The sequence below is a fragment of the Triturus cristatus genome, chromosome 11 (assembly GCF_964204655.1).
Source record: "Triturus cristatus chromosome 11, aTriCri1.1, whole genome shotgun sequence".
Classification (NCBI taxonomy): Eukaryota; Metazoa; Chordata; class Amphibia; order Caudata; family Salamandridae; genus Triturus; species Triturus cristatus.
In genome coordinates this window covers 1,122,402,751-1,122,417,742 of record NC_140594.1, presented here as the reverse complement: position 1 = coordinate 1,122,417,742, position 14,992 = coordinate 1,122,402,751, and the positions used below count along the sequence as shown (strand labels likewise).

The 14,992-nt window shown below is 46.5% G+C and overlaps 1 protein-coding gene across 1 annotated transcript in view; it reads right to left on the bottom strand.

Annotated features, from left to right (window-relative positions):
• The window catches only part of LOC146786162 (solute carrier family 12 member 9-like), a 609,812-nt gene that overhangs the window by 297,169 nt on the left and 297,651 nt on the right, over positions 1-14,992 (bottom strand). The window contains exon 7 of the mRNA XM_085635689.1: positions 14,593-14,750. Within this exon, the coding sequence (XP_085491815.1) occupies positions 14,593-14,750 (158 nt within the window). The remainder of the gene's footprint in view (positions 1-14,592; positions 14,751-14,992) is intronic.

Here is a 14,992-nt window from a genome sequence, read left to right as displayed (position 1 = left end):
ATATGGGACATCAAAGGGCCGAGAAGACTGAGTGACTGGGTGAGTGTGCTGTGAGAGAGGGCGGGAGTGTCTGCCTGTTTTAGTCAAGTTCAGATGAGGTACCTTTATATGATCCCTGAAAACAAACACTTTCATTTAAAATTAATGTATTATCTTGCAACTTAACAAATTGAATTAATCCACCGAAGAGATGAAACAACCAGAGCATCTGTAATGAGTGCTTTCTGCAGCTTCTATCCAGATAGTTGGCAAATACCCCAGTGAGCGATGGCTGCTGGCACGTAAACCCAATCACCACCAGGCACAGGGGACTCTCACCTGGCACTCATCCTCGTGGTACTCTTTGTGATGGATATACAGGACGTCTTGCTCTGCTCTCTGATGTACCAGGAGCAGGCACACTGTCCCTGGCACAGGCCTGGCCTTTGGGGGATAAATACTGGCAGCGGGGAGCCGAGCAGGCAGAGCACTCAAAGGACAGGCACCCAACTGTGTCGTACCTTAAAGAGAACATTAAGGGCAGACCATACAGAAAAGCGAAGGAGTGAAATAAGGAAATGTGCCAGTGACTCACAAGTGTAAAGATCATCTGCTGTCCACTTTCCCTTGCCCCTACCCTTGCTTGTTTGTATGGCACAGAATTCTGTATCCTGACTGTAAGGTTCATATCAGAGAAAGCCACACTCTTTCGCTACAAACAACTAATGGTTCTGACTTAGGGCGCTACAGGACTCCAAGGGTACCATATCCCATAATAGTTCTCTTTCTATAAATAAATATACCCAGAAGGATATGGAAGTGAAGGTGCTTGGCTCCACCTAGCCCAGCATGCAGCACCCATTTTGTACTTTCATCCTTGCCTTTGATCCATTCAGCTCTCTGAAGGAACCACATGGAGTTATGAACATCAATAAATATATAAATTGGAATCCATAACTTCACACTAATGACATAAAGCAGGGCTACTTCTGTATGCGTGGTTTGTTAAGTGAAAGCCCAAAGACTGGAACACGATGAGCTTGATTGACAAAGGTAACTTATACTTCTTAGTAAGTTTACACTTTTGAGTAGATCTATTACGTTTCTGTATTCACAAACTGCACTTTTGTAGTAACCTATACTTTTGCAGTAACTTACACTTTTGTAGTAAATCCAGCACTACACATGGACAACCACTCGTTTTGCAAAACCCTTACATAGAAAATAATGGAGGTAGGGACTTAAAATAAAACCCCATAGGAAATGATGTTAAATTCAATGATATTATTTAAAGTACACTGGAGGACTGCTTCAGCATTTAGTTCAGGAGCCTCAATGTCCTGGTTAGTTCTATACAAAAGGATAGTAGATAGTAGCCAGCAGCCGAAAGCTATACTGGTCATTAGCCCGTTAATGGCCCTCTTCCCGAATTATTGACCTGAGGCATTATTGGCCCTCTTCCACTCCATTTTTTCCTGTGGAGCATCCAGCATTCCAGTGTTCCAAAACACAGGTGATTTGCTGCGCTTTATAAATCCGGATTGATGGATTGACATAAAACCACTGGACCAATTCAGTCAGAAGGCGATTGCTTCTCCCAGTCAGCCTCCACTGTTTACAAACTGGCATTTGCCACATTTCTAGCCAACATTTTCTGTCTTCTCTTCAGATTTACACCATGCTGCTCTTTTTATCCCTAAACCTGTTCTTTAAGAAGCACTCCAGCACTTTTTTCTCAGGTTTGCACTATATGCGAGTAGGAAATAAATGAGTCTCTAGAAGTAAAGTCTTTGAAAAGTAGAGAGTGCCCGGTCCTAGAGGCAGCCTCATCGCAGCCTCATCACAGCTTCATAGATTGCAGCTCCTCTCCATATGTGGTAGCGGTGGATAGCGTATACGCTCAGCCGGCGCGCTGCATCCCGTCTCCCAAGGGGCACTTCAGCTTGATTCAAGAGTCTTCAGGCAGATTGGCCCTGAGAGCTTCTTACGAGAAATATATGAAATCCACAGTTCTGTGCAATTTTATTCTAACCCAGGAAAAAGTTGAGCTGGGGATGTAATCCAAACTTTTTTATTCTACACCACCATTGTCTATTCCTAGCATGCCCGCTTCAACCTTAAAACCTGGCATGCCCACTGTTTGAGCCGCATGGGCCTTTCAGAGGGTACTGCATGTGACAGGATCCCTTGATTTCACAATAGACCAGTTCACCACTGGATGCCATGAAATGTAGAAGTGTTTACAGTTCATACAGTTCACAAGGGGTTGTCCAGGAGGCCAGGATTGACAGGTCCAACAGGGATGGATCCATGCCTGAGTTTCATGATAGCCACATAAGATACATTTACACACAATGAAATCAAGCTCATTGACATATTTAGTGGTTTTCATAGAAATCTGGTGTGGATCCCGCGCTACGGAATCTATGTCAGAAATTGTGTTATTAATTTGGCCAGGGGTCATCCCTGTCACCTTAATAGACAATCTCTTTAGATCAGAACACAGTTCTGGGAGAACTAGACATAGAATGCTATCTCTAGAGGAGTGTGTGTTAATTGTGAGCAGTACCAGACATTTTAAAGTTAAAAAATCAACAAAATCCCCTCAAAAATCTAGAACAATTCAGAAAATGCAAAGAGCAAAAAGATACAAAGACCATTCAAAATTGTATAAGGGGAACTGAAGATATGACTTTCATATTTGAAAGGCAAAAGGTACCTAGAAAACAGTAATGTGCCATTGAAAAACAGCATTTTGCAGCAGACCAGTGCCCAAGTGTGATTTCAGGCCAAACTCAATGGAGTGGAGGTCAGATACACCAAGCGAGTTTTCTGGTAAAAGATGGAAAGAAAAGTCAAAATCCTTCAGCAGGGCCAGGTCCAAATCTGAGGCCTGCGAGGCTCCCTCGAGTCAGATATGTCATTGCGGAGCTCCTGCCGAAGCCATTTGGTCTAATTGCAAAAGCTCTGATTAGGACAATGGTGGATTTCATACTTGAGATAGATAGACTTGTTGCTTGGACCCGGAATCAGTTGCTTTTCTGTTTCTCAAAATCCTCCAGCACGGCTGAGGTGGAAGCTGTAGCCGGCAGGAATCCACAGCTATACCTTTACAGCAAGGTCCTGCTGAACCCATTTTCAGCACATCAAATAGCTCTGCGTGGGTCTTGGGTATAGCATCCCTGGCAAGCCTCTGCACCGAGTTCTGGTCACCGAGAAGTGGAAACCTAATTTTTCTCCAACTTCTGGGAAAGTTCCTGCTTCTTTGGGCGGACTTCTGGACATCAGGTGTTTCTTCAACCAGGTCGCGGAGGATACAGTCGTCTGTGGTCAGTTGCGCCCTCTTAGAGTCAGGAGTCCTTCTGCTTTCACAAATCCCTGAAGAAGAGAAACAGGGTGCCCACACCTTGAAGTTTAGGGAGCATTTCAGTCCCTGGGTGCCAGCAGGATTCGGGAGTCTGAGTCCTCTTCTTTCAACGGGAGTCAGTATACTTCTTACTTCCACTAGGGCCTTCTTCAGGCTGTAGTCTTCCAAGGTCCAAGAATGTTCTTATCCTGTGTTCAACGAGTGATTTGAGAATTTTCTAGGAAAATGTACCTTTCCAATCCTAGCTACTTTCTCACCATATGCCCAGCTCCATTTGCAACACTTCCTCTTTGCCTTACTGTAAAAGTATACAGGAAATGAGGTTTCAAAATGACAGAACCCTCCTGCCACCAGACATCCCTTTTTTTTGCTCTGTATTAACTCCCCCATTTATAAGAGGTCCCCTTCCACTCAACACGGACCAAACAAATTCTCTCTCCCACTGTCATTGGTGCCTGACCGTCTAGGAGGGTCCTACAGTTGCAAATAAGAAGCCCTCTCTGACATCTCCAGCTGAAAAGAAGTGCCAAGGCCACTCTCCTGCACACCTCCAAGTTGGCTAATCCATGCCAAATGGCCAGTAGTTAACACCATAGGATAGTGTCACCAAGACTGGATGATGTCACCTGTGATTTCATTAATTGTGTCAATTGAGATGTCATCAGTGATATCATCAATGATGTCATTGAACATGTCATGAGTGATGTAAAATGTGAGGGCTCGATGGGTCTAAAGTCATAGTTAGCTCACTAAAGTATAACTGGCAAATGTCACTTTTTTTTTAGCTCTTATTGTATTTCAACACGTAACTATAACACACACACTTTTTTTGCACTGAAGAAAACAAAGGTAATGTTATAGTTAGTTGAACTTTTCAGTGACAACGCAACTATTTAAACAAACAAAACCACTGACGATCACCTGTTCTACTCAAGTAACTATAACTCATGCTTCAAGATTACTATAAATAACTTGCACTCCGCCCCATGCACAGATTTCTCTTCAATAATTTCATTGCAAATGTTGCATTGAAATGATCAATAATGTGATACAGCATGTGATGAGTGATGTAATATGTGTGGTAATTAGCAGTGCTTCGCAAAGGAGGAGGTTTTAGTTACCTTGGGGCATTAGTTATAGCTACTTTGGATGACTATAACTGGTGAATTTCAGTGGATTTGTACATATTAAATGTTAAGTTAGCATTGAAATGTTCACCTAATAATAATGTTACTTTAACCTTTGTGTGAATTTCTAGCTTTTTTTAACCCCTGCAGGCAGCCAACCCCCTTGCCGTCAGCCATGCACGGCATTGGATGGCCACAGGGCCTGAACTGCGGCCATGCCCAGTGGCCAACCCTGCAGGCAGTCAACACATGGGGTTGGCTGCAGCCCCCCTCCCCAAGCCACTTCAGGCCTCGGGGACCCAATCCCCAGGGGTCTTTTTTCTTTGGTTGTATTACAGAGGCACGCATGGCTAAACCACTAGTGCCTCTACAAAGGTGCCCGATCAACGAATACATCTGAACAATGTATGCCTATACCACGCATGCCTCTGTCACTCAATTCCGTGGTAAATGCATGACTGGTAAAGGGATATAAAGAACACACCCCAGCCCCCCGCCCTGAGCCCTAAAAGCAAATCTGACCCCCAAGCCCTAAATACCACCCCCGGGGACTAAACACTTCCCGCCGCCCCCCTCCCCGAGCCCTAAAAACAACCCAAACCCCCCAGAGCCCTGTAAACAAATGCCAAACCCCCCCCCCCCCGAGCCCTGTACACAACCCCAAACCCATCCAGCCCTAAAAACTAACCCCAACCCTGGGCCCTTAAAAACTACACCAACCCCCAAAACCCGTCCTCAACCTCACTTACTAAACCGCATCCTCTCCTACTCGTGAGCTCTATTAATGCCTAGGAAAGGCCTGAACACACTACCGTGGGAGCCATTGCAAGCAGGGTTGGATTGGGATTAAAAATCGGCCCGGGCACGCTAAAAGAAAGTGTCCCACATCAGCAAAACACGGTCTCAGCGAAGTTTTATAAAAGGGGGGTGTCTCTAACAGACGCATGTTTTCTTAACTTTACTTAGATTTTTTTTTAAATGCACTGATTAGTTCGCACTGCTGAAACACACCTGAAAACAAGGGAGGCCACTTTTGCTCAGGCCCCCTGCCCCCGCTCGATATGCATACATTAATGCACCGACCCAGCAAGAGAAAGGGAGCGACACCTCTGCCTGTTGACAGAAGGGAGGTAATGGAGGGCCATCTACCTCCAGAAAGGCCACTCCGGCATCCTCTGGGCCGCTGGCGGGATCCGAACAACACAGACACCGCCCAAATCGGCCCCCCAGGCTGCCCAAAAAAGCAGCCCACAGCTGGAACTCGGATACCGACCCCTCATCCATTGCCCAAGTGCCTGCCTTACCAATCCGACCCTGATTGCAAGTCCAGGATGTTCCGGAGATTACCGAAAAGAACAGCGTTCACCTTGGGTTGCGTTTTAAGAGACCCAGACAGCTCAAGCTACGTTTTACACCAGTGTAGCACAAAAAGTGATGGGTGGAATGCATGAATTAATCTTGGCCAATTGCAATCACTATCAGCCACATTCCAGCCAGTGTTTTTTTAACTTGCTTGTGCTGTTGTTAACAGAGATTAGCCAGCTGCTTGGTCCTGCCCAACAAGGAATGGTCCAGGCTGAACTGCCAGGTCTAGTTGGTTCTCAGCAAGAACACAAGCAACCACAGACTGGTTTTACCCATGTTGGGCCTCCTCCGCGAGATGGAAGTTGAGTCCTAGGGTACAGCGAGCTCAGGACCCTGGTATGGGCATTACCCTTCGTTTTAGGAGACTTATTTACAAAGAAGAAAAACATGGTGGTGTCATACGAGAATGTTTCCAGCCGCTGGCAATCTCTTTGGGCCACACTCGGTCTCAGTCCAGGGGTGGCTTTTGTTCCTCTTCAGAGAGGACCCGGCATGGCAGTTCAGGCTAGACTGTGTATGATGGAGCAGGACCAACCTTTATAGGCACATGGCTGGACTATGACTGGAATGGCATGGTGGGCAGAAACTCTGTAAATAATATGTATAACTAAAAGTAGTTTATTATCTGATCCATGTTTAATTTGATGAGTTAATGTGCTGTAATATTTTATTATCTAGAGGTTCCCCTTAAATATTTTACTTTTCTTTACATATATAATATACATTAATAAATATCCATCCCTGTGGCACCCATCAATCTGGGCCTCCTGGCTTACGTTGAACAGCCCTCTGTAAACACTTCTATAGTTCAGGGCATCCAGAGGTGGACTGGTCCATTGTGAAATGAAAAGATTCTCTTGCAGGCACTCATCTCTGAAAGGACCATGTGGCTCAAACAGTGGGAAAGCTGGGTTTTTTTCAGACTGAGGAACGTGTGCTAGAAACAGACTACGTAGGGGTAGAATAAAAAAGTTTGGTTGATTTACCCGACTCCTGGGTCTGGATAAAGTTGGGCAAAACTGTGGATTTCATGTATTTCTCTTAATATGGACTCAGGGGTAATCTGCTCCCTGGGAGGCGGGAAGCAGCGCGCAGGCTGCGCGTACACGCTACCCGTCGCTACCGTATAACAAGGGGTACGAAATCTATGATACAGTGATGAGGCTGCCTCCAGGACCAGGCACGCTCTATGTTCCAAAGACTTTACTTCTGGAGACTCACTTATTTCCAACTCATATATAGTGCAAACCTGAGCAAAAAGTGCTGGAGCACTTCTTAAAGGTAACATTTAGAGCTAAAAAGATCAGCACTTTAAATATCGGAACAAAAGGCAGAAAATATTAGACAGATAAGTATCAAATGCATGGTGCAGCAACCAGTGGCGGCTGATTGAGACACACAATCTCCTTGTGGCCCGACAGATGCAGTGGTGTTATATAAGCCTAAGAGAAATTTTAATTACGCTAGATATTCAGATTTATTTCAGTAATTTCTCATGAGGCAAAATTTAAGAAATTACACAATTACGCCTGTTTAAGTAATTAAAGAGTAATTTGGGGCAAAATCCTACCGCCAGAGCACAGGAACAACGAACTAAGAGAAAGTAAACAAGCATTGGCATAGCCAATAGGTCTCGCCTTTGGGACCGTATAAGTGTTTAGCCATGCAACAGTTGGTGTTGTTGCACCAAGGATATTGTGCAGCTTAACTAAATACTTATAAGGTCCCAAAAGCGAGACCTATTGGCTATGCCAATGCTTGGAGCGAGACCTAATGGGTTATTACACCAACTTCATGGAAAACCGGCCTGTTCTGCCCCTGGGCGAATGGAGTAAAATCCCCGTGCTTGGGTGAGACAAGGAATGTTTCTCCCTAGGGCACCAAAGACCCCCCGGGCTGGGCTGACTTGCAAGTGTGGAGTGGCCAAGGCAGCAATATTGATTCACAAAAGAAAAAAAAGTTCAAGTGCTTACGTCAGGAAATCTGCCTTTAGTAGGCTATTTACATGCACCGTGCATCTCGGACAAGTGCAAATAAAAGTAAGCGTGGACTCCTGCACAAAATGGCCACTTATGCTTTGAGATCACTTGTTACCGGCTGAACTACCGGATTGACCCAGAGCTGTCCCTTTAAATGCACGTGCTTGGCCCTTTTCACTTCAGGGTTTATTGTACGACATTTATTTGTAGTGATGCTTTACAGGTGCCAGGGAGGAGGGGTGGCGTCTTTTGTTGCTAAATTGTTATCTGTGGATGGAGAAGGTCTGCATTCTAATCCCGGCTTCCCCACTTGTCACAAGTATGTGACTTTTTGGGAGACTCTGAATTAGTGAGAGACTGAATATAACATGTAAGTGTGTATATAAAGTACAGTAAAAGGGGAGTTAAGATTGACAGGTGTGTAAACGTGGTCAGATCACACAACCTTAAAGGGGATAGGAGTCACAAATTATGGTACTACCTTTTCTTTTTATTTAAAACATTTATTACAGGAAATCTCATGAGACAAATACAGAAAATATAGAAAAAAATATTGGTAAATAAAATCATGGTGCTACCTTAACCAAGTTAAGGTACTACCTTAACTTCTCCCCCACCCAGATAAACTCGCTTACTCCCAGCACTGCCCTCACTTGTAGAGAGTGAAACTGAGACGTGGATACGAGAATCAACAGGCAGGAGGGTGGGTGTGTAGGAGGGAAAATTATAGCGTAACTAAGTAGCTAGGGTGAGACAAAACAGAAATTACAAGGGAGTTATTTTTTCCGTGTGAAGGTATTTGTATGAAATTGAGGACAAAGGTTACTTTAACTTCAGGACAAGTAACGGTAGTGCCTTTTCGTGTGAACGAACCTATTGTCCTTTTCGGTATTGTTGAGTAGCGACCATTATAACTCACAAGGTTTAACTCCGCTTTAATATACGATTTCTGAGTTAATTTTATTGTTGCGAACAGAGCGCGTTGGGGCACCTGTAACCGGTCGCCCCCGTCTTTTATACCGCGTGAGGATGAGGGGGACAGTGAACTGTGAAGGAGGTGCCAGGGCAGCTGTCAGCCCTCCCCCCCTCATCTTTTATACCGCGTGAGGATGAGGAGGACAGTGAACTGTGGAGAGGGTGCCAGGGCAGCTGCCCCCCCCCACCTCATCTTTTATACCCCGTCAGGATGAGTAGGACTGTGAAGATAGTACCAGGGCAGCTGCCCCCCCCCCTCATCTTTTATACCGTGTAAGGATGAGTAGGACAGTGAACTGTGAAGGAGGTGCCAGGGCAGCTGTCAGCCCCCCCCCCCCTCATCTTTTATACCCCGTCAGGATGAGTAGGACTGTGAAGATAGTACCAGGGCAGCTGCCACCCCCCCCCCCTCATCTTTTACACCGCGTAGGGATGAGTAGGACAGTGAACTGTGGAGAGGGTGCCAGGGCAGCTGCCCCCCCCCTCATCCTTTACACCGCGTAGGGATGAGTAGGACAGTGAACTGTGGAGAGGGTGCCAGGGCAGCTGCCCCCCCCTCATCTTTTACACCGCGTAGGGATGAGTAGGACAGTGAACTGTGGAGAGGGTGCCAGGGCAGCTGCCCCCCCCCCGCTCATCTTTTACACCGCGTAGGGATGAGTAGGACAGTGAACTGTGGAGAGGGTGCCAGGGCAGCTGCCCCCCCCTCATCTTTTACACCGCGTAGGGATGAGTAGGACAGTGAACTGTGGAGAGGGTGCCAGGGCAGCTGCCCCCCCCCTCATCTTTTGTACTGGGTAAGGATGAGTAAGGCTGTGAACCGTGGAGAGGCTGCCAGGGCAGCTGCCCCCCCCCTCATCTTTTACACCGCGTAGGGATGAGTAGGACAGTGAACTGTGGAGAGGGTGCCAGGGCAGCTGCCCCCCCCCTCATCTTTTGTACTGGGTAAGGATGAGTAAGGCTGTGAACCGTGGAGAGGCTGCCAGGGCAGCTGCCCCCCCCCCTCATCTTTTACACCGCGTAGGGATGAGTAGGACAGTGAACTGTGGAGAGGGTGCCAGGGCAGCTGCCCCCCCCCCTCATCTTTTATACTGTGTAAGGATGAGTAGGACAGTGAACTGTGGAGAGGCTGCCAGGGCAGCTGCCCCCCCTCATCTTTTATACCGCGTGAGGATGAGGAGGACAGTGAACTGTGGAGAGGCTGCCAGGGCAGCTGCCCCCCCCCCCTCATCTTTTATACCGCGTGAGGATGAGGAGGAGAGTGAACTGTGGAGAGGGTGCCAGGGCAGCTGCCCCCCCCTCATCTTTTATACCGCGTAAGGATGAGTAGGACAGTGAACTGTGGAGAGGGTGCCAGGGCAGCTGCCCCCCCCCTCATCTTTTATACCGCGTAAGGATGAGTAGGACAGTGAACTGTGGAGAGGCTGCCAGGGCAGCTGCCCCCCCCTCATCTTTTATACCGCGTGAGGATGAGGAGGAGAGTGAACTGTGGAGAGGGTGCCAGGGCAGCTGCCCCCCCCCTCATCTTTTATACCACGTAAGGATGAGTAGGACAGTGAACTGTGGAGAGGGTGCCAGGGCAGCTGCCCCCCCCCCCCTTCATCTTTTATACCGCGTGAGGATGAGGAGGAGAGTGAACTGTGGAGAGGGTGCCGGCCAGCGAGCAGGTCAGCACCCTTCCCGCATTGGTCAGTGTTTGGAGAGAGAGGGGATTTGCTGCCTTTAACCCTTTACTTGGCCCTAGGACAGGAGGTAGATTTGCTCTACACCCTGATTAGCCCCAGGTGAGACGTGTGTGTCCCATCTCTTAATCTCTGCCCACTTGGTTAGAGAGAAAAAACTGCCGGATCTCACCTCCTGCTTTATCCAAGGGCAAGAGGGTGTATTTTGAAAGAAGTGACCCTTGCCAAGGTCATTAGGAGTTCATCTTCCCCTCTTACTTGCCCAGTGGCCGGCTGTAGGTGTATTACTTACACCTTTCTCAGGTGCAGGGCATGTTCACCAAATCCTATGCTGTGCATACGTGCCGTGGATGGCGTTTCCCATTAGCGGGGCCCTCAACCAGCCCCCACTGCACAGGGCATTTGATGTGTGCAGTGGGGTTCATCTGCAGGGCCTGGCCTTAACCCAACATCCCGTGCATTCAAATATGTCCAACTCATGCCACACACCACTCTCAGTTGTACAATTATAAACCCACACTCTGTCATCCAAGCACAACAATGATATGTATAAACTTAAGTGAATGGGTCTCACTTCTCTTTGCTCCAGTCCATGCCAACGCTCTGCTATATGTGCCATAAGAGTATCCCTCCGGTCATCACGCATGACACCAAAACACTCCTCACAGAGGACATAGTACCAACCCATACTCTTTTTTTTTTTTTTTACTTTTTCCTTTGATTATACAACAAATCATATGACCGCAAATCCACCACAGTAGGTGTGTGTACAAATGTGTAATTCAGCATGCAGGTTTACATTTTTCACTGTTACTCCAGGCTCTTCGGTCTGGTCCCACCTCTGCATACATTAAAGGCATTGAATCTTGAGTTATAGACATTAACAGATAGTGTGGAGGGGGCTGTGCATGGACTTCCCCTACAGACATTCCACTTACCCCAAACCTGCTCCCACTTTCTGGGGCAACCCCTGCTTTCATTAACAACCTCTTCGGCCATCATGCACCAATCCATGTCTTTTTTCCAGTCTCCGAGAGTCGGTGCAGACAGTGCTGCCCACAAGCGGGAGAACCAACCCATATTCTTGACCAAGCATAACCAATGTAGGAGAAACCTACCCGTTCAAAAAACAAACTTCAGCGTCTTGTCAAGAGCAATAGATGCTATAAAAATGCATCTACAACACAACTACTTCAAGGTCTCTAACCACTATATCTCGTCCTCGCGGCAGGATAATTCATTCCTTCGAGCGAGCCCTTCCCGCTCGGTCTCTTCTCTGTGCAGAATTTCTATTTGCCTTAAGTGGCTTGTTTTTTTTCTCCCTCGGTGCTGCCGCTTCCTCCCATTGGGGAGTAAATTACCAGCTAAGAGGGCCCTAAATGCAAGACCAAATAATGGTGATGGAGTATTTCTAATGTCAGCATGAATCACAGCCAGTCCCGCAGAGCGGGGGCTTGGCGGCTCGCGGGCCTGCTTTCAGGCAACCTTCTAAGCTGTCAGAGCCTCTACTTAGAGTGGTCAAGGTAAGTGGAATTAAGTGGTACAACTGAACAGATGGCCCCTGGTCCATGGATCTTAGCAACAAGGTTCCAAGAAGAAACAGGGAGGTAATCAGATCAATTTCAGCCAAAAAAAGCTATGGGAGGGTTTGAAGTCAGTTTTGTGTGTTTCAAGAGCTCTAAAATTAAAGATCTCATACAAGACAGGGGTTGTTTGACAGACCACTGTCCTGAGACTAAAAACTCACCTAAGCAGGCATTAGGTGTTCATCTGTTGCTGATTATTCCTGGCCAGGGGCCTCTCAGGTGTTAAGGCACTCCTATGTTGATGGCAAAGTTACTCACTTCGGACAATTGACTCTATGAGTAGCTTGGGCGAGCGGCTATGACTTACTCCAAGAGGCCGTAGTAGATTGAGAAATCGGGCGCAGTGGGACTAGGACTACTGGAATGATGCAGTAACGGTGGACTAAATAATGCCCCAAGGTGGAAAAATATGTGGAAAATTATGCTACATGGAAAAGCAAATTATTATAATTGGAATTGCATTTTTATAGCGCTCACTACCCCTGACAAGGCGTCGAAGAGCTTTTTCGGCGAGTAGCACGCTACTCCGGAATCCAAAGAGGATTCGTTGTGAAATAGTTAGGGAGAAATTAAATTAATATATGTCCACTATGCAATAAAAAGGCATAAACAACTAGCTTGCCCTTTTAAACAGACTTTGATACGAAAGAAATCTGAATGCTATGCAGATGTGTAGGTTTCTTGAGAAAGAAACTGTACACATTCAGCAGACCCTGTATAAAATGGTATTTACAAACAAATAAAATTGTTGCCTCCATGAAAAGTCAAAACGTGGCCTTATTATGTCTGTCCTTTCTTCCAAAGCTCAATAGAGACTTTGTAAGAAAGAACAGTCCACTCAGCAGAAAACAGGCCTCCAGCGACACATTTCCTGCAGTGAAAGGTGATCTCTGACCATGGACCATATCTTACTTATGGTTAAATCTTGGCTTTTGTTTGAGGTTTACTTTGTGTTGATGCTTGAGAGCCTCTTTGAAAAATTCTTTCCACAAAGACGAGAATTGTATATTCATACGCACTATGGATGTCTCTCGGGGGAGGCCTAGTCAGGTGGTCTACGACTGTTTTACAAGATCAAATACTATTAATATTAGGAAATAAAATAATAAGATGTATACAAATAAAGAAGCAAAATCGAAAATGTTACATTCTTTTCTTGTTTAACAAAATATTTGTTCAGAGTATTTTTGTTTTTATATTTGTATGCGTTTGTTTAAGTTTCAAATCATAGAAATTGCTTAAGGCGTGGTCCCCACCTTTCAATAATGATTCAGTGGGATTCCAGTTATGATTCAGTGGGGGTCCACAGAAGTAAAAAAGCTAAGATTTGCTGGTCTAGATGATTCTAGAGATTGTATCATAAAAAAAATGACCATGGTAAAGATCATTATGAAATCTGATAGTCTTATTGTTATAACTTTGACAACGGTATTGGATGATCTGATCAGCTCGAGCAGTGCAACATGCCTATCTTCTGCCGATTGGGAGATGTCCACAGGATCTCGCCCAGTTTATATGTAACTCCAATAGAGCTCCGCCCACCCCTACTTCTTAATCAATGGATTACCTTTAAGGCCGGACTGGGAACGCAAACCGTCCCAGTCAATTGAGTTGGGCCAGTCACGGGGAGTTGGGGGGGGGAGCACGTGGAAAACACTGCAGCTGCTTTTGTTACAGGAGGCCGATATTGCAGCTATGCTACAAAACTGGCCCCCGGTAACAGAAACGGCCCCCCTCCGGGGTCAAAACCAGCCCCCACCCTAGTGGCCCACCGGAAAAATGCCCAGTACCTGCTACCGCCAGTCTGACCCTGCTTGCCTTGACCATTATGTGTTTGTCCTACCACTGGAGCATACCCTATTTACTTGGGTCCTTCCATTGCTCACTTTTGGGGAACTACTTTTTTTTTTTTACTTAACCACTCGATCAGAGTGCATGTGTTTTGGAGCTGTCTCTTTCATTTATTCCTCTTTCGATCATGTGCTTCTCTCCCTTGCTCTTGGTGTTGCTCTCTCGCTTGTATGCTTCTCCCCACGTTCATGCTCTGTGTTGCTCTCATCTGTGTTCTTCGTCTTATACTCCAGTGTCTGTCTCTCTCTCATATGCATCCCCCCTCGTCCTCCCTATTGCTCCCCCTCTTGTGCTTCTTTTATTTTGCTCCTCTGCCACACCCACTACCACGATCTTGGTTGCCCACGTCTCCTTCCCTGCCTTCTGATTTATTTTTATTTTAACATTTTTTGGCTGGCCAGGCAGCAAATTGCCGCTGGCCCTCCTGCGTTATAAAGAATGGGTAGTCACACTGATTTATACGGTTCCATCCTTGGGGTTTTCAGCCATGAATCAACCCTATCTCCTGCCTTCCTTCATTCCTTTCTTTCCTGTAGTCCAAGTACCTTCACATCATCCACCCTTGGCACTTTTTAACTCAAGATGCCCTTTAGAAGACCAGTTCCACAAATGTCCTGCTGCAAAGGGCCCAAGAATGAACCACCTGGTCTGAACCCATTGGAGGGCTCGTAGATCACTTACCAAACAGGTCGTCCTTGGCCAAAGCGTAGAGGATGCGCGAGGCTCCGATCAGGTTGCTCATGGAGGCAGAGATCATGGAGGCGTAAATGCCAATGGTGACGAAGGGGTGCCAGACGTTGAAGTCCCGCATGAAGCTATAATTGTTGAGGAGGAGGGTCCTGTGGAAAGAGAGGGTAGCGAGGATGAGTTTCTACCAGGATTGGGACTACCCATGTCTGGGTCATAACTTAAGTGCTCAGAAACAGCGAATGGAAATGAATCCACTTTAGGCTTAGGTAGAAGCTACAATACACATTCTTTAGAAGTACTGGGATTCGAACAACTAAAAGGTGCGGATTAGTTAGATGTCAACTAGACAGATGCCAACTACCTCACCTCTGGGAGTCACACTGATATACAC